This window comes from Triturus cristatus, chromosome 3_2 (assembly GCF_964204655.1).
Source record: "Triturus cristatus chromosome 3_2, aTriCri1.1, whole genome shotgun sequence".
Taxonomy (NCBI): domain Eukaryota; kingdom Metazoa; phylum Chordata; class Amphibia; order Caudata; family Salamandridae; genus Triturus; species Triturus cristatus.
The window spans coordinates 869,138,461-869,158,739 of record NC_140584.1 but is presented as its reverse complement, the minus strand read 5'-3'; the positions used below and the strand labels follow the sequence as shown (position 1 = coordinate 869,158,739).

The 20,279-nt window shown below is 45.6% G+C and overlaps 1 protein-coding gene across 12 annotated transcripts in view; it reads left to right on the top strand.

Annotated features, from left to right (window-relative positions):
• GIT1 (GIT ArfGAP 1) overlaps positions 1 to 20,279 on the top strand; it is a 294,885-nt gene that overhangs the window by 146,932 nt on the left and 127,674 nt on the right. For all 12 annotated transcript variants that reach the window (XM_085649217.1, XM_085649216.1, XM_085649213.1 and 9 more), the window contains exons 4-7: positions 1,158 to 1,263; positions 12,295 to 12,381; positions 13,051 to 13,181; positions 16,256 to 16,350. In XM_085649217.1, coding sequence (XP_085505343.1) covers positions 1,158 to 1,263; positions 12,295 to 12,381; positions 13,051 to 13,181; positions 16,256 to 16,350 — 419 coding nt within the window. The remainder of the gene's footprint in view (positions 1 to 1,157; positions 1,264 to 12,294; positions 12,382 to 13,050; positions 13,182 to 16,255; positions 16,351 to 20,279) is intronic.

Below are 20,279 nucleotides of genomic sequence, written 5' to 3'. Positions count from 1 at the left end.
TTGCTGCATGCTGTCTCCAGCCATTGTGTGAGGCAGGTAGCTGCCTTGTCATTATCCTTGACAAAGTCTGGTACAGAATTAGAGAGAGCCTCCTGTAGAGCCTCTATCTTGGTAGCTTTTCATTGCCGGAACTTAACTCTAGCTGTGTTAAGTTCCGCTCCATTACACTGGGTCGAGATAGAGAAGAAAATAGCTGAGTGATTCGTCCATGGAAGTGGAAGGGTCTTCACTGTGCCGAAATCTTCATTGTTAGTAAAGATGCCATCCAGAGTATGGTTAGCTATATGAGTAGGTGCATCAATACGTTGGGACAGATTAAAGCTATTGAGAATGTCCACCAAATATCCTGTATCTGCATCAGATGGGGACTCTAGGTGAAAATTAAAGTCCCCTACCAACGTAAAATTTGCGTAGGTGATGCTGGATTCCATGAAGGATTGAATTTTATCAATGAAACCCCTCCTGGGGTCAGGGGGACATCGAGTGATTCAGTTTGGGGATAGGCTTTGCATCACATAATGTGTGCAGGAACACCTCATGAACAAATAGCTAAGAGGGCATGAGTGTCCTTCCCACAGAACACCTTCTGTGGTAGAAACATCCCATTTCATTCCAGGCAGCAGCATGGTGCTTATCTTGTCCCAAAGTCTTTTTGCTAGTGGAATGGAGGGGGTGTCAAGGGGTGCAGTCCACATCCTGTAGGGCATGTCTCATATTTTCTCTCTGTCTGAAGGCCACAGAAAGCATGTGTAGGTGTCCTCTAGGGACACTGAGCCCCTCTTGAAGTCTCTCCATTATTGCATGCTTGTTTGGATATGCAGCTTCACCTCACTGCATCCAGATGCATATACTGCATTGTTCAGGACTGATGAGGCTGCAAATTCAAGCTATCCAAGAGGACCCTAAGCTTTGACTACATAGATCATTAGTGACCTCTGTGAGTCTGGAACTGTACCTGAAAATAGCTACATCTGCATATTTACCAGGTGCCACACAAACTTGGAAGTCTAGAGCCCTTTAATTAACGTTTATGATTGGGTTTCACTGGTGTCCCAGCAAGTGGTGTAACACAGCGGCGGCACTTTTTGGTGGACTTCGGAGGATTTTGGAATTGTTGTGTGTGTAACCTCTAATTCTTTCTCAATATATGTTCCTAGCCCCACCAAATCGGAGTTCATCAGGGCCAAGTACCAAATGCTGGCCTTTGTTCACAAGCTGCCGTGCCGCGACGACGATGGAGTGACCACGAAAGACCTCAGCAAGGTACCAGAGTTGTGTGCATGAACATTTAGTAGGATGCCCGTGATGTTTGTTTTTATGACTGCCCACTCCAGACACCTCATAGATGTAACCTTAAATACAAAAACAGAGAGGGGAACCCTGACCAACCTTTACCCTTTTGCTCTAGGGATGAATAGTTCGAATAAAAAAGTATCATAGCTCACGTGCAGTTACACTTGTAAGAAAGACTCGAAATTAGTTGGTTTTTGAGCCTCTAAATTACTGTATTCTGGCTGTTGCCTAAAACACATTGTTTCTGCATGCCAGATTGCTGCACCAACAACTCTTAAAAAGTGCTTTGAAGAAATTATTTAGAGTTGTTTCTATTTTTTCTAAATGGTATGGTGCGGTAGTCCACTTTGTAAATAACAAAGTGACTAACGTCTTACTAGTAAGAACAAATCCCCATTCATCTGTAAATCAAGAATATAGCACATAGGTGGGTTGAGGTCGATTCTGTAGTCAATGTGGCAGTAATTAAATCAGTATGAAAAAGAGTGTAGGGTTAGAAATAGATCCCAAATAGGCTGTTTGTAACTCAATAGCAACTGTTCTAACTAGCAGCGAATACAAAAGTTGCTAGCATTCACGCCAGGAATTTTCAATTCTATTAAGGACACTGAGGCGAGGATTATGCTTTCTCTTTCTTTACTGACAAAATTTCCGCAGCCATTGCAAAACGTTCAACATTTTGCAAAACTACATGATGCTATAGTGTATATCTACCAATCACAGTTTCTCTGTCCCTATAACCAGGACCTTTCACGTAACGGGAACCTCTTTCTTTGCCTCAAAACGAGTAATGCCATTAACATCTGCAACCGTCCAACATCGACAGCTCTGCAGGTGGTCATTTCCAACCTCAACAAGTGTTCAAACATGAACCAGGACACCAAGTGTTAACTTTGACCAGTAACTTGGAGAATGATCACTCCCCTTTTTGCTCTGCACCTGAAACAGAAAGGCAACCAGTAAGAACTGTGGAAGACATCCCATACATAAGGGTGGATAATCAACCGTCACTGTTGATAATCACAGATTGGGTGGGATAATCCTCGCCTCCGTGTCCTTAATCGAATTGAAAATTCTTGGCACGAATGCTTGCAATTTCTTTATTCTATTACAGGACTGGAGACTTCGGATTATATGCTAGTTTAACGCTTATCAAGAACCACAGATGAAATATCGCCCACAGGTTTGTAGTAAAACTGTTTAAACGTAGAAGCAGAAGACCAAAAAGCTGATTTCATTATATCTTTCACATTTGTACACAACATATACGATTTTGATGCCATTGCACCGCTCAATGAATGAGCACCAAACACTTGTGTGTCAATACCAGCCTCTGCTGTGATCAATCTCAGCCATCTTGCATAAGTGTCAGATGTAACAGGCTTGAAAGGCTTTTGTAACCCAATTAATACTCTTGTACAACCCTCTCGCTGTACTGCCAGAGTGGATTCTTCAGACACCTTTAAACATTGAACTACACACAATTTCTCATTAGACGGAAGAGCATTCTACTCAATGGAACGTGAAAATGTTTTAGTCCTAGCAGAATAGTAAATGAAACCCAATCCGTGGAGATTACTCTACCTGTCAAGTCAAGAACTCTCCCATCAGAAACGCGTCGACAAGCAGATAGGCACAGGAGCATAGCCGATTTGGCTGACAATTGTTTCCTAGATAACTGTGAATTGTCTGGCCATCATTCATACAAGGTCAAGACTTTAGAAACATCCCATAAAAAGGAATACTTAGCCTTAGGCGGGTTCGCTACCCGAATCCCCTTATGCAGCTTGTATATTAATGGATTCATACCTACCAGTCTGCCATCCACTTGGGCATGTCCTGCCAAGATGGCAGATTGAAAATTGTTTACTGATCTGTATGTTAAACCTTCTGTGGCTTTGTGTGAAAGAAAATGTATCACTTGAGATAACTGTGCCTCTACGGGATCCACATGTCTTTCCACGCACCAACCCATCCACCCTTGCCGTGCTGATGAGTACCGCTTCCTGATGGAAGGGGCCAGGCCTGCTGGATGAACTCTGAAGCTGCTTCCGAAATTCCTGACAACATCCACTGTTGCCGAAAGCCTCCAGGCCATCAGCGATAGTTGCCTCAACAGTATTCGTAGATGCAACTCCCCCCTGAGGGCCCTGGAGCATCTTCAGAGACCACGGAAGGAGAGGACAATCGAACACCAGCTCCAACGGCATGGGGAACCAAGGTTGAGCCATCCACAGGGGGGCCACCATGATAATCTCTGCCATTTGATGGGAGATCTAATTCGCCACCCTAGGGGTTAGGACAAAAGTTGGGAACGACTGTGAAGGTCGTAGACCTCTCCTGTGAGAAGGCATCCGTGGCCTTCACTAGGGGATCCGGTCTCCAGCTGAAGATTTCCAGTTGTTATTGAGCCTGGATACAAACAGGTCCATAACACATGGACCCCAGATCAAGTGAATCATCTGGAATAATGACGGGTGGAGTGGCCAATCGCTATAATCCTTCAAGTGATGAGAGTTCCAGTCCACTACTGTGTTGGATTGACCAGGTAAGTACTCCGATTTCACTGAAATCTGGTGAGAGAGGCAATAATGCCACAAGTCCTTGTCAATCACCACCAACATTGGGGACCTTGTTCCCTCCTCCCCTCCCACCCCCCTCCTCCCCCCCACCGGTATATTGTCCATCCGAAGAAGGATGCAACAAGATACTGATTTGGGGGAGAGGGTCCGAATCATGAATGATCCAGCCAGATGTTCCAGGCAGTTGATGTGAAGAGACAACTCCTGAAGAGATCGTCTGCCCCCTGTGGAGACTGCTCCGCAATGAGGCCCCCAGCCCCAACGGCTGGCATCGGACTCTATCACAATCTGTGGGAGAGAACTAATTATAGCCCTGCCAGGCATCCATGTGGGTCAGCCACCAACGAAGTTCCTCCCTGACATCTTCTGTTGGGGAAACCTGATCCGTGTAGGACAACCCCTTCTGAAGATGGCGTATTTTGAGACATTGTAAGGCCTGATCATGGAGAGAACCTGGAAAAATTGCCTGTATCGAGGAAACCAATAGACCGACCAGGCGAGCGATCGCTCACAAAGACCTGACTTGTTCGGATAAGGCTACTTTCAGCTCCTTCTTCAAGTCTTGTAGCTTTGACTTCGTGAGTTGTAACTGTGCCGTCTGTGAGTTGATGACAGACCCCAGAAATTCTATCAATTGGGTTGGACACAGAACTGACTTGGAATTGTTGATGACAAACCCAGCTCCAGTAGCAGGGAGAGGGTTGTCTGTAAGTGAAGTGATGCCAGGGAAAGCGATGTAGCCATGATGAAAATGTTGTCTAGATAAATTATTAGATCTATACCCTATTCCCTGAGATGGGCCACTACCGGTTTCATCAGCTTGGCGAAGCACCAGGGAGCTGAAGAAAGCCCGAAAGGAAGTGACCAAATATTCCAGCCATCTGGCCTTCCACCGGAATTGTATAAACCGCCGTAGCTGAGGAAAGATTGGCACAGTTAAATGTGTGCTTGAGGTACAGTCGGACCATCCAGTCTCCTTCACGTAACAAATCCGCCAACAGATGGATACCTTCCATGTTGAAGTGCCTGTAGCTAACAAAATGATTGAATTCTCTCAGATTTAGGACTAATCTGTGTCCACCTCCTCTCTTCTGCACTAGGAAAACGTTGCTGCAGAAACTCCTGGGGCAGTAGTCACAAAAAGCTACCGTGCTCTTCTGAAGCAGGTCTCCTATTTCTGCGTCTATAAAATCTCTGTCCTGTTGGGGAAAATGTAACTGGCGGGGAGGATACTCCTGGTGCAGAGTCTGGTAAAAGTCTATGTGTAAACCCTGAATTGTTTGCAAGACTCGCGCATCTTGTGTAATGGTCATCCATTTGTGTAGAAAGTGACGGACACGACCCCCCCCCCCCCCCAGGAATAAAAGAAGTATGGAGAGATCTTACCTGAGGTAATTTGGCCGCCTCGATTAAAGCGACGGCGGGAAAACCTCTGTCTTGTGGGATAAAAGGTGCCACCTCTGGTGTCCTGACAGTCTCCTCTGCCACGACCGTAGCCGCCTCTAGGGGGACCTCGGAAGTAATGGCGGCCAGGCGAGTGGGCCCTGCCTCGCCTGGCCCTGCCAGAAAGGCCAGCTTGAAACACTCTCTTGATGTTGGTTTGGGTGTTGTCAAGGGATGTAAAGGTGCCTATGTATTTGGATACGTCCTTGCTGAATCTGTCCCCAAAGAGGAGGCCTTCAGCCAGGGGACCTGCTTCAGCAGAGGCAAGCTCTGTGAAATTAAGAGTCCATTTGCATCAATAAGGATTTGCACCTTTCAGCAGAGACGGCGCAGTCGGTGTTCCCATGAAAACAAATAGTGCTCTGAGTCCAGCCCGCTAAGATGTCGTGATCTACAGGCAAACCTTTGTCTTTAGCTACTATAACCATCTCCAGGATTTTGCAAGAGGACCAGTTGTATATCGAAGTTTGTCTTGATAGCTGTGCCAGGCGTATCCGTGTCCGTATCTGTGGCTCTTTTGCACGCTGGTGTCGCGCCTGCTGAAGCGGGAGGGCTGGAGTACTCATGGTCTCCTGAAGGAGCTTGTGGAAGATTGGCTAAGGCCTGCATGTGAGGCCATGTAGATGACTTGGCTTTTGACCTTTACGCCCCGTCAGAGGGGCCCAGAATCGACCCGGAATCACCTCGGGACTGTAACCCATGACGCTTGGCGAAGTTCTCCAACTGCGCAGTTATTGACTTTAGGGCAGCCGCCAGAGCCTGGTTGACAGTCTGAGGGACAGGCGATTTTTATTGCTCTGACACTGTTGAACCAAAGCATCTAAGGTGTCGCTCAATTTGTCCTCCAAATAAGGGACCCTGCTGCTCCTAGTAATAACCATATTTGTTCTTCTCAAAGGTGGCCCAATACTCCATTCTGGGAATATAATTAATTGCAAATTGGCCAAGTCAGTTCCAAAGGAATAGATTAGGGGGAGCAACCCTTAGTGCGACAGATATACAAAGACCTATGCTCCTCAGCCTAGCTGTATCAGAGTTATTGCAGCCCAATCAGGGCATCAGGAGAGCCAAAGATCTACAAATAGTCTGCACTCGGCTTGGGCTAACTGATTTTTCCAGCCCGAGTTACTTGACTGTGTGGTGTCCGATGTTAAAAGAACGCGGAACGAGGAGGAAACTGCACACCGACGTTGCATAGCCCAAAAGGTGCCCAAAACCAGCCCAAAACCAGCCCAGTTGGGCTGCGCGAGTCTGGCTCCAATGAAAAACTGTTATGCTCGCGGGACCGATGTGGGGAGGCTCTGCGGCGAGTATTTAGGGTGCGCCCGTGCCGCGGAGGCACTTTTATCCTGTGCGTCCACCAGGTGAAGCTGCAAAAGAAAATACACTGCAACCGGCAAGTGCGGACGCCGGCTCGCGGCGCACCCAGCGCTAGCTCGCACCAGGTGAACTGTTAGCAGAAAAACTCAGAGATGCACAAATACGCTGGCAAATGCGAGCGGATAACCAGCGAAGCAATTTACCAACGATTTTCTAACAATTGTATAAGGCATTAAAGTATAGAACAACACGAAGTATAGAGCACTTAACTCTGCTGCGAGCAGCAAAGAACGAGCTCGTGTTACGTGAAAGGTCCAGGTTATAGGGACAGAAAGACTGTGATTGGTGGTTATACACCATAGCATCAATGGAAATGTAGTTTTGTAAAATGTTGAACGTTTTTCATTGGCTGCTGAAATTTTGTCAGTAAAGGAAGAGCGCATAATCCAAAGCCTCCGGTCCTGTGATAGAATTCATAACATGTTAACATTACTCAACTTAGTTTTCTATAGAATTCCTTAGGATGCATATTAGCGCAAATGTCACTTGTTCAACAGTTTTGTTTTCCACTAGATACCAGGAGCCTTTCTTTTCATGGGCAAATATTCCTGGAACCTGCTTATCGCCTTTATTAAGTGATCCTGGAAAGGGCTCCACATCCACTGATGAGCCACTGGAAACCCGAGCGTCCAGGATGGAATGGCCATAGCAGCTCCTTGGAACTCCACCCCTGATGAGGAAGGTGCTAGAACTGCAATCATTAATAAGGCTGATATTACTAAATACTCAAATCTTAAAATCTATATCCTCCGGCGCAACTCTACCGGTCTGAAGCGATTTCGAGCTGAGTTCTCCGCAGACTCTTATACCGGCAAGGCCCTCCTATGTGACCACATACAATTTGTATCCTGTGCATAAGTGAGTCCTTTATGTACACAATCGTGATGAGGTATTCAGAAAGGACATTGCAATGTCCTGCTGTAGCATACGAACCTGACCCATGTTGTGCAAAGCAACGAGGCTGATGCATGTCCTGTCCATGGGCGTCCTTCTGTCTTGTCAACAAGCAGGCTTAACCGAGGGAGCTCTCTAACTTTATTCTATGAAACCGAGCGTTTACTGGCCACAGGGTGCACCTGCGTATCAGCCAGGACTCCGATTAATGCTCGTTCTTTTCTGTTTGCACCGTGCTACTTTTAACTAGGGATGTGCAAAATCTGCATTATTTGCTTTTGCATAACCATGCTAAATTCCGCAGCAATTACACACATTTAAAAACCAGCATTTCGCGCTATATCTTAGTGCAAACTGCACCCTCGTGCCCATTTTGGACACAAGGACACATTGGAAAAATGCAACAACAACAAAAAAGTCCCGCGAATAACAGCTGATCGCTGTCTGGTTTTTCTTGTTGGTCCCTTGCTAAAACTGGCATAAAAGCGTGACTTCGGGAATTTTGAGGAACACGTGTAAAGCAAGATTACGCTGGCATAGAGGGGTTTCGCACGGCCCTGATTTTAATTCTGTATTTCTCCTGAAAATGTTGCCATCTGTATTAAGTGACATGCTTCAAGCTTAGATTGGGTTAAATTAGCAATTTGAGCTGTACATTTTTATAAAATGGGGCATACTGCTTAGGGCGTGCCTTTACTTTTTTGACGTTGTTACCCTACCTGTCCGTGCACAACCAAATATGACCTTAGTTTGGGCACCCGAAGAATTCAGTACTTTAGGGGGTCTCATCACGCATGGGTGTGTTTCTGGCCGTTTTCTTAATTTTTGCTATAAAATGAAGCAGCTCTGGGATTCACATTGATCACATTTGCACCCTGCACGAGGACAGTATTATGTTTGTGCTATTTAGAGAAACGCGATGAAACTGTTCCTTTTATAGCATTAATGGTGTATAGATTAATTTGCTTTACACACTCCTGCCATCTAGTGGTTTTTCCATATTTGACTAGTGGTGTGTCTTCAAAAAGTAAGAAGACAACGAGTATTTTCAAAGACGATTGATTTGGTTTCCATTTTGAGTCATGAGTAAACTTGCAGTGAAAAAGCAAAGTACAATATTTATTTCAGTATACAGTGCATCTGAGATAAAGATTGTAATGTGTGATGGGTATAGATTGCGTAAGGCAACACCTACAACAAGCACTGGTAAATGAATTCTGTTTTACCTATGTAATTTATAACCTGTTTTTCGTTGTAAATTGTAGTTTGGTGATTTCTAATACCTGAAGTGTCTTAGTGTGCAACACGGACGATGCGAGTTCCTCTAGCGCACTGAGTCACACGTGAGGCTTTTTATGTAGACCACAGGCAAACGTAAGGTGGTCCAGGGTGTACCTGACTTGAGTGCTATAACCTGCCTTTTAACTCCTTGACTCCCAAGTGCAGACACGGTGCACCTGTGAAGCACTGATCACAGCAGGTATTGTGGCACTATTTTCAGAGCTGTCGACTTTGGAACTGGAGGAACGAGATTTGAGTCTTCGATAGGCAAAACAGCCCGTGGTTCTGGGCAATTCACTTAATCTCCTGTGCCTTAAAAAAAAATTAAAATGAATGCGCCCTTGTGTAATGTAACTGCTGCTCATGTAAAGCGCTCAATATATTTTCGGGTTGAGTTTGCACTATATTGAAGAAAATAAAAAAACTCCAGGTGTCTTACTGCAGTTTAAAGTACTGGCCCTTACACTGAAAACAATCCGTGGTACAATTGCTGATAGTGTAAAATCCAGCTAGAGGTAGGGTTTCACTCAATATGGTACAAATGATATAGAAACAGTGCTCGCAAAACACAACAGCCCTGCCAAAACCAAAAGTAATGTCCTGCCGATCATTGATGTCCTGCCATCAAAACGCTGATGGTAATTATGAAAGTATAAGTGCACAAAAGAGCACATTAAGGTCTATTTTACTTCACAAACCACAAAATAAAAGTTATAAGTTCTGTTTTACCGCAGTGATCTAATTGTTTTTAAGAACCCCATCAATCAAAAACAGTAGAGGGCTGCAGAAATGTTTGTGCAATTTACTGAGACATGGTTCATAGAAAACCACCTAGAAGCAACAATGCGTGTGTTTGTCATGGCACGGTCACCTGCAGTTCTAAAATCAAACTTGGCACGAGAAAACAAAATTGACCATAACAGATATGTGTGAATACGTATGATTGCCTCTGGGTGCTTAGTTTTCGTGTAATGTTTGTGTGACACTACCAAAGTGAATGTCCAACTGAGTGTGCGATAAATGTCGACCTTTAATTTTTGTTTCTGTTCATTAATGTTAATAACAACTCTTCAAAATATTTAACTTGTATTTACTTGCTCAGTGGCAACAAGCCACATTTGACACCAAGAGCAATTTCAGCCAGCACTAAGTGCTCACGGAAGTTGCATTGCATCGTCCTTTAGCTTTAATAACACATTGCATGCATTGAATGTATGCACGATTTAGGACACTTAGTGTACGCTTACACCGATAAGCAGCAGTTCAGCAGAGGTTTTATGTTATAAACTTGACCCATGTGGTGCCGCGTTAAACCACTAATCTATTCACCACAAACAGTATATTAGTGGGCAAAAGTGCAGCCATGTTGATTCCCTTGATATTACCATGTAATCTATAAGGGGTGTTATAAAAAAACGAGTGGTCTGATAACCAAATGAAGAAAACGTTGTTCCAACAAAAAATTATGCCTGCAACAGATAAATCAATAAATAGGAAATGAAAAAGCAGAACTTGTGTGACTGCTGCCTGACTCCATGATGGTGGCAGTCTCAGAAGGGCAGAGCCTAGATGTGTTGAGATGTTTGTTATTGAAGTGGTGTGTGGGAGAAAGAAAAAGGGTTAGGGGAGCAACATGAGGGACAGAGACGAACTGTAGAGAGCCATGCGCTCGGCAGAAAGTAAAGAAAAAGTAACTAGCACAAGGCAAGCGCTGTTTAGGCAAAAGCTTAAGAAAGTCCCACAAAGCAGATGAAAATAATTCTTGGGCCACGGGAGACTGACAAGAAAAAGACCCGAGGATCACCAGGAAATAGTATGCTACAGACAGTAGACATGAAGGAAAAGTAAGTGGCAAGCACAGGAAGCAATGACAAGCAAGGGGGTGGAATGAAAGCCCCTTTCAAGATTTATATTAACAATAGATTTCACAATGTGCAGTACAAGTGCTGTACAGGCGAAACTTAAACATTAGTCCATATTCAGTGAAGTTTTATCTGGTATATTTTGTAGTTTTATTGCGCGCTCCCTGTTGCCTTTTAAGTACTTCGGAGCACTTCAGGTGAGTAAGATTCTGGGCTGTTGCCTTCCTAGAGGTAGCTCTGGTCCACCGCAGGGGCCTCTGTCCGATGTTCTTCAGTTGTTTCTCCTGTTGTTGAAAGGCTTGGGTTCAGTGTTCAGGTCTGTTCTGAACCACTTGTCATGACTGTGCCTTCAAGCTTGGAATCGATGCATTCCACAGCTTGGGGCCCTGAACTCGAAGGGCTTTTCATCCAAGTTTCCTCTTCGGGAAGTAATGCTGGGTGATGAATGTGCTTAAATCGATTTTTAGAGACCAGCACTTATTTTTCCCTCTTCAGACTTTGAACCAGAATAAAAGAGGGAACTAAAACCATGGGGTCGGGAGGGGTGGAGGAGTAAAAAGAAAGACAGAAAAGCGTGACAAAGGGAGAAAGCAGAAGCCTACATAAATGAGATGATGAGCTGGGAGTGTCAGAGGCAGGAGGTGGCATGGAGACTGTGCAGCCCTGGTGCTCGCCTGGCAGACATTCAGTAGCGCAGGCCGCAGGTCTCGGAGCAAATCTTTGGGCCCCGGCGCTTATTGTTTTACAAATCAAGCACTGGGCGACGAGGCCTGCTGCTGATGAGGGCAGCTGTTCTGGAATGCATAACCTGGGGAAGTTTCCGGTGATGCTCTTTCACCATCAGTGCTTTTTACTCGTTCTCCAGAGCTTTGCAAGTGCCCTGGCCTCGCCCTCCACCTGCCTGTTGGGCAGTGTGGCATATATGTATCCTCATGCCACTATACATGAACTTCATGAGAAGCTATGGTTTAGAGTCTTACGAAGGCTGAACATTGGCATTTTAAATATCACCAGTACCTGTCCCACAGTGTTTATCTTATGTTTGATATCCCGCGATATCCGAGAATTTATATCTGATTCCGCTATAGTGACAGGCGGATCTGACGCAGTTCTTATCGTCATATTTTCAAGTACCATTTATTCTGCTTAAATATACGGATTCTGGGAATACAGAGTAACCTTGGGATGTTTTTTAAATGAAGAAGTAGTGGATGTCGCAAACGGTATTCTCTCAGCTGTGATGGAAATAAGAAAGTAAATACATGACATTGAATGGGCCCAAGACACTCCCAAAGAAGCCACAGTAAACGGCAGGCAAGCGTGTACATGACGACAGTGCAGGACTTTTCTGTTTAGTTGACATAGCAGAGGTCACGTCGGACATCTCGTGGTCTTTGCAGCCAAGTTCTGTGTGTTTTAGAACTAGTCTGGTAGCAAAGTCTGTGTGTAGGGATCAAATCAAGACCACGCGAGAGGTACCCTCTGTGCTTTTAGGGGCAGCAGTTTATTAAATGTAGGTTTGCAGTGTGTTAGTAACACTTGTAACTCTTTTCTTTCAGCAACTTCACTCCAGTGTTCGGACGGGGAGTCTGGAGACCTGCCTTCGGCTGCTGTCCCTCGGTGCTCAGGCCAACTTCTTCCACCCGGTATTACGAGATTTGTTATTAATGTCGTTAATCATCGAGGTAACTGATGAATGAAAATTGCTAGAGCGCTGCTCCCCTGGCCGACTCGTTTTGGAAGTGTGATTGGAATGAAATGTCTCCTTGACCATAGAAGACTTCGGGTGCCACCAAAAGGTGGCTTTGTAGGTGTAACCTCTCACATTGCAGGTGTTCTGCTCCAAGCTAGGGTGAAGATGATGTACATTCGAATTGTCCACCTCTTATTGGTATTGACCCAGCTGTGTCCAGTCCTTAAACTGTTTGAGAAGGGCACTTTTGTATCAATGCCACCAGACCAGGGCGGTAGTCCAAGACTGGAAAATACTGCATGCATTTCAGAGATTTGCTTTTAACTTCTGCGTCATAAGTTTGAACCCTCACCAGGCAAATTACGCTTTCATCCTTCAAAGGTCTGTAAATGGTTGGTTGAGTTTGAATATCACAAACACAATAGACACCCTTACTGCAATTACTGTTGTGTTTGGGGAATACTAAAATCATGATAAAATGCTTCATTCCCATTCACGTTCAGTGTTTGAAGGCGTCTGGTTGTGTGGTTTATCGCTTCTTGGTTTTATGTTGCTCCGCCAGAAGATGCATGCCATAGTTTTGTGGGTTACTTAACCTATTTTGTCTCCTTGTGACTTCCAGGAAAAGGGAACCACTCCTCTTCATGTGGCTTCCAAGGCAGGGCAGATCCTCCAGGCTGAGCTGCTGGTCGTGTACGGAGCTGACCCAGGAGCTCCCGATGTCAATGGTAGGAGCCCCATCGACTATGCAAGGTGAGCGCAGAATCTCCGAGCCAGCAGAGATGTAGAAAAGGCGTGGTGTCATTTAATTTGGGACAGGAATTATCAGAAATGGAGTCTGCCTACAGAGGCCTTTTGTAGCGATGGTTGACATGGCACGCGACTGTGGGCAGTTCCTATCTCGGTAATTAACTGTTTCTCTGGTTTCCTGTTTTTACTGTTAGACACTCCTCTGCGACTTAGCAAGTCGATTCTTTGTATCTAGATTGTCAGTTTTTGGTGTTTTTGTACAAATCTCACTAGCTCAGTAGGGTCCAGTCACCCACACATCCATTGCCCCACAACCACTGGTTCATTATCACCTCATCGCTTATTCCCACCCATTCACCCCCAAAATCATGACTTTTTCACTTTTGAAACTCATCTGTTCGAAAAGCTAGCGAACATATTTATCACAACTGCAAGCAAGGCCGTTTGCTCATCTAAGTTGAAGTTGTAGAGTAAATTGACACCAATGGAACTGTATTTTAAAAAATATTTAGTAATTTGCCTCAGTTTGGAATAACTAGATTACTGTACTGTCCAACAAGAAGTCAGAGGCCCTTTTTAGGTGTTGTATTTTGGAGTGCCTGGGTTGGCAATTCTGGTTTTAATGAATAGTAGAACCAGGTCTTTACTTAGCATTGGCACTGCCAATTAATTTGCTTCTGTGTGCTGAAAAGCTATTTGCAAGCTTGAACACGATACGAATGAGGTAAAGCCCATGAGGTGGCCGTAGTGGAGGCATACGTCACACAGTGTATCTTGTACCTGTTGTGTTGCTGCGAGGAAGCATGCAGTTCTGCCGCAGGCTCTGTAACTGTTCTGTGTGTAAGTGAAGCCGGCACTGTTGATGCTTATGCTGAACCTGTGGTGTATGATAGGGAAGCTTGATCAAAAGTTTCCATTGTGCAAGAGCCAAAACTATTGTTGCTATGAAGTAGGGTATGGTAGATGAGCATATGGTGCGAGAGAAAGAGCACAGAGTACGAAGGCTTGGTACAGGAGGGGAGCGCATGCCTTACACACACACACAACATTACAGTGCACGCCGTACCTAACACAGAGAAGATGTAACACAATGGCATAAACTATAAAAGCTTCCCTTGCACACTCAGAGCAGGTATATTGCAGCCTTCAGCAGGGTAATGTACACTCACACAGAGAACAGGTATATTGGTGAGGTTGTTAGGACGGAGTCTATCTCGAAGCAGTGTTGTGCAGCGGCATGGGCCCAAGATGGAGGTTCTAAGGTGGAAGCAAGAGCTAGTGGTGGGTGGGTCTAAGCTGAACGCCCCAGGGGGGCTGCAGTGTGGACACAAACCTGGGAGGTATTGAATGTTAGAAGTGCTGCTGGAGGCGATAAGTTCATGAGACAGCAGCAGTGGCTGGATAGGTCTCAGTAGCTGTTACACCACATAAGCTAGCGGGCTGATAGGGTGTCCAACCTGCAGCGAATGTCTGCACCTCTGCTTTATCTGAATGGCACGACCAGAAGCAAAGGAAGCTGAAATCTGGCTTGACGCAGTGAGGTATGGATTAATGGTAGCATACACTGATAGCGTTTGGCGAGAGCCCTGAATGTAATTCTTAGACAAATGACAAGTGAACAGTGTTGGTGCCAATGTCTGCAGATGTACATTCTTCATTTTTTGAAATCATTTGACAGTCCTGAAAGGACAGGACTTCTATAGGGATTTGTAGTGTACTTCACAGGTGACTCCTTGTGTTGTGGTGGGCGGGAGGTTATCCAAGATGAGTGTACCTCATTTAGCTGTCAACAGTATTGGAAATCAGGGCCATATATGGGTGTTTAATTGTCATGGGAACTCCCTCTACATGAACCCTAGCATCAGTGCCTATAGGACAGTGAAGACAAAATATTTGTCCCTCCAACCACTTCCACCCCTGCGGCCACCATTGTACAGTAAATACATTGAGCCCCAAGCACAGCGACTCAAGGATTCCTCACAGGCTCCGGGTACAATATAAGTTCCTTGTGTAACATAACTGGTGCTCATGTAAAGCGCTCCAATACCTTCAGGTCGAGTTTGCGCTATATAAATATGCAACAAAAAAAAGGACTCCAGGACTGCCTCGCTACCACTCTCTAGGTTCCACTGCCTGTTACCACTCTCTAGGTTCCACTGCCTGTTACCACTCTCTAGGTTCCACTGCCTGTTACCACTCTCTAGGTTCCACTGCCTGTTACCACTCTCTAGGTTCCACTGCCTGTTACCACTCTCTAGGTTCCACTGCCTGTTACCACTCTCTAGGTTCCATTGCCTGTTACCACTCTCTAGGTTCCACTGCCTGTTACCACTCTCTAGGTTCCACTGCCTGTTACCACTCTCTAGGTTCCACTGCCTGTTACCACTCTCTAGGTTCCACTGCCTGTTACCACTCTCTAGGTTCCACTGCCTCGCTACCACTCTCTAGGTTCCACTGCCTGTTACCACTCTCTAGGTTCCACTGCCTGTTACCACTCTCTAGGTTCCACTGCCTGTTACCACTCTCTAGGTTCCACTGCCTCTCTACCACTCTCTAGGTTCCTCTGCCTGTTACCACTCTCTAGGTTCCACTGCCTGTTACCACTCTCTAGGTTCCACTGCCTGTTACCACTCTCTAGGTTCCACTGCCTGTTACCACTCTCTAGGTTCCACTGCCTCGCTACCACTCTCTAGGTTCCACTGCCTGTTACCACTCTCTAGGTTTCACTGCCTGTTACCACTCTCTAGGTTCCACTGCCTGTTACCACTCTCTAGGTTCCACTGCCTGTTACCACTCTCTAGGTTCCACTGCCTCTCTACCACTCTCTAGGTTCCTCTGCCTGTTACCACTCTCTAGGTTCCACTGCCTGTTACCACTCTCTAGGTTCCGCTGCCTGTTACCACTCTCTAGGTTCCACTGCCTGTTACCACTCTCTAGGTTCCGCTGCCTGTTACCACTCTCTAGGTTTCACTGCCTGTTACCACTTTTGCTGACTGAATAACTGATTGCTGCCCCGCTGACATGCTCCTCTTTCTGTAGGCAGCACTTTTGACTTCTTATCGTGTCTTTTTCTGCAGGCAAGCAGGGCACAATGAGCTGGCCGACCGGTTGGTGGAGGGTCAGTACGAGTTGACGGACAGACTGGCATTCTATCTGTGTGGGCGTAAACCAGGTGAGTGGCCCAAAGACCATGGCATTTTGCCTTAAAGTGTGTAACTGTCAGATGCTAACAGTCAGCGTCATGCATGATAATTGCAGTGAGAGGAACAGTGGGTGCACCTGTGAGAGGACGCTCTTCGCTGCTGACCCATGGATATGCTTTTTCATATTAACTGAGAGCATTTCTTGCGCCTTTCAAAAGAACCGCGTTTCATAGATACAATATCTACTCCTACTACCACCTCCCTCTCTCTCTCCTTAGTACACGCCTTATTAAAAGTACTTGGAGACTCCTTAAGACACCTTAAATGTAAGCACTTGAAAATAATTTTGGGGTATAACCAGGTGTACTGTGAAGGTCAAATGAACATTGTTTAGGTTTTGTTTAAACATAAAATATCAGAAAATTGTAAAACACTTTTTTAAATAGGCATCCACCAGAATAAGGACGAACAGACTTACGACCACCGTTTTTTTTTCTTCAGGAATTTAGCTCTCCCAGCCAAAATTTACTCTATAAATGCCTCTAGGAGTGTACTTTCCCAGGAAGATCCCATTTCTTTAATTATTTTAACAAGTTCTTAACCCTTAATATAGTAATATGTAGAAAATCGCAAGCGCGCTTACAAAATCAGTAGATTCCAGCAATGTTTTAGGATTTATGTCACCGGTTGCACGTTCGCTATCTGAAAATCGCAGGTTGTGCTCAAACAATAAAAATAGCATTTGCTTCATCCACAAAACACTGAGAGGAGACTGGCGAGACGATATCTGCCTAAAAGAACAAAACTGATGATTTTGAAAACTTATTTTAAAAATGTTGCTAACAAATTTAGACTATATTTTAATGGACAGAGCATGTTGACTGATCCCATCAGAAGTGAAACTTAAACTAGTGGTTTAACATTTAAGATCCAGTTGGGGGATGCTCTAGGTGCTGAGACGTTGCTCCATATGTGTAGGAGTTTCAAGCAAATAGCTTGCTGTCCTCACGTAGCTGCATCTGCTTTTTCATTGGAAATGCTTAAGAATTAAGAAAATCGATGAACTGATGATGCACGAGCTTCTTGGGAGAGACTTCTGCGGGCAAAAGGAAAAAAAGCAATACTTTTAAATAATGAGATAATTGAAACTCAAATATATTTTGGGAGCAGTGACCTATGAACGTGCTCTTCTTTGAATATATTGCATGGTTCTTAGCCATGAAGCACTGGGTCCCTGGGGTGTGAGAAGCCGGATGAGACGTTCATTACCTCCAAGCATAATTTCATGAATTGCTTAAGAGCCTCTGGCGTCTTTGCCGCTGTGCCATCTACACGACTGTGATACGATGTAAAGCCTTTGCTTTTTCCTGTCCTATGATGATGAAGATGTCCTTTGTAAAACGATGATTTGATGGCAGCCTTGGAATTAGCAGAAATTATTTTTATCTAACTAATTGGAGGATTTTCAGATAGCTCTTACCACCATAGCTACTGCCTTCAATAAATTAAAATACCACCATGAAATTATTGGATCCCTCTGACTTCACTCTGAGCTTCTGTCCAGGACTGTCCATTCCCTCCTCTGTCCTAGCACCCACCCCTCTGTACTGCCATTACATTGTCGAAGTGCCCGGGCCAATGACTTTTGCAAATACTTTAACATTACATTTCTCATATTCAAATCTTTGAAAGTTACCATTCCCCGCTTACAGAGGCGTTGGTGTGCTATTAGACTGTCAAGGGCGTCTGGAATCTTTTAGCGCCTTCAAACCAGTCAGATATGTAGTAAACATTAGAATGGCCCACCTACACCCCCTATTTAATGCTGCCAAGTCCATCATTACGTCTCTAGTCATAAGCTACTACTGCTGACTTTACTCGATGGAGAGTCAACAACTTAGCAATGCGCATACTTTTCTTTCTCCACTGTGGTCGCCCCTCCTCCTTTCACTGTAGGGAGCTTGCTTCTAGGAGAAGCCGACAGTTTTAACTCTTCTCGGTGCTGTTCAAGGCCATCCATGTCTCCCCATCTAGTCAAGCCTTTTTTCGGATGCTCTTCCACTCGTTCTCTCTGATGGGGTAACATCCATATTTTTACAGAACCGGAAACCCCTTCTGCACACTTGATGTGCTCTGCCCTCCTCCTTGGAACTCATTTCAGCTAGGCCACAGGCCTAAACGCTAACAGAATTCGAATCCACTCTGAAGATTCACCTCCTTAGTGTGGAGTCTGCAGGTGACGTAGGAACTCTGCTTCATCTTCTGGTTCAGTTAGGTCTCACTTTTCATTCCTTGCGAATGTACCATCGACAGAGCGGCTGCTTTTTAGGTCTCACCTGAGCCAGTGCACATGCGCTGCTCTGCGAGGCTTCTAGTAAGGGCTTCCAACTCTGACCACACGTCGTGCGTGTTTTAAATTTTTTTTTTTTTATCACAGGCTATTGGCCTTTGTATGCGTCTTTGTAAGAAAGACAGCACGCAATTGGCCAAAGGAGGGTGCATGTCCCGCCTTCTCTCCAAACGATAACTCCCCTGGCCTAGGAAGCTCGGAAGCGAGCAGCAGCGTGGCCGTATGCTGGCTGCATTCCTGACATTCCTTCGCGGACGCGCTTGTTTTAGAGTTTTAATGCAGTTTGCATCTTGTAGGTAGCTGTTTTTTCCAGTTTTTACATAACTGTGGAAGTAACCCCCGTTCCTTGAATCTCAAAAGAGAGTTTGAGACGTTTCTGCAAGGCAGGAGCAGTTTAATCAATCCAAGTCCCAAAGGAGCGCAATACATTTGTTATTAAGGCTGTTGACGGAGGATTCAGGCAACATTCTTAATTAAAAACCTTTTTTAATATCTGCGCATTAAAACAGCATAATTGGTCTGTACTGTAAGTTGGAGAAGTACTTTAAACACAGGGGGCCTCATGATTACGAATCTATCTCTGTGTAAATGGGCCTTTCTTTGCAGACAGGGGTTACGGTGGATGGAGGTTTTGAGGGTGCCAGCCCCCAGCCCTGGCACCAGGAAGATGTGCTGCCACCAACCCCGCAGCTAGTCAGCTCAGAATAAGAGCTCACACTGCAGTCTCTTGTAGGGAGCGATGGAATGACTTAGTGACTGTGTTCACTATTGCACGAGGCTGCACTAGTCCCCTCGTGCCGCTGTGTCGCGGCTGGTGTGAAGGTGGTACATTCAGCTCAGAATCAAAGCTCACACTGCAGTCTCTTGTAGGGAGCGATGGATTTCTTCTCTAAAAACCCCCGACTCCAAACAGCTCTCCGGCATCCCCCCCTCTCCCCATCCACTGCCTCTTGCTCCTTTCTACCTCCTGTCTCTGCGCCTCTTCTGTTATTTCTTAACCTTCGCTTCCTCCACTCTCTCGATGCGTTTGCCTTCATCTGCCTCTAGTGAGGAGTCCTGTTATTCGTTCTCTCCCTCCACACCCTCGCCTCCAGCTCCCTGTGGTATTATCGTGTCCACCTGCACAGGTTGGGCGGAGGGTTCTCACTCTCGCATCCTCTCCAGCCTATGCTCGCTACCTCACTTTACTCTGTCCTTTCAACCATCAATGCCTCCTCTCTAACTCCCACCTCTTTTCTCCGAGTCCACCCGCTCCTCTCTCACCCCTCCCTTTTCTTTTCACACCCCGGTATTCCTTCTCCCCTCACCCTCTCTCTCCGACCCATCCCTTCTTCTCTCAAGCCTTCCTTTTTCCTCCCCTCGATTCTCTTCCCGTTTCACCCCTCCCCATACATTTCTCCCCATAAGCCGCCCTCTTTCCCCCCTCGCCCCTTCTCATTGGCTCCTGTCGCTCACCCACTTCTGCCCTAGTCCCCACCACCCAATGAATGACACACGTGAGATGCACTCCCTCTGTGTCCCCCATCACTTCCCCCCTCTTAGGTTTGCCTCCCACTCCGGCACCACCACCGAAAGCAAGGCGCACCCACTCCCCCAAACTTACATGGT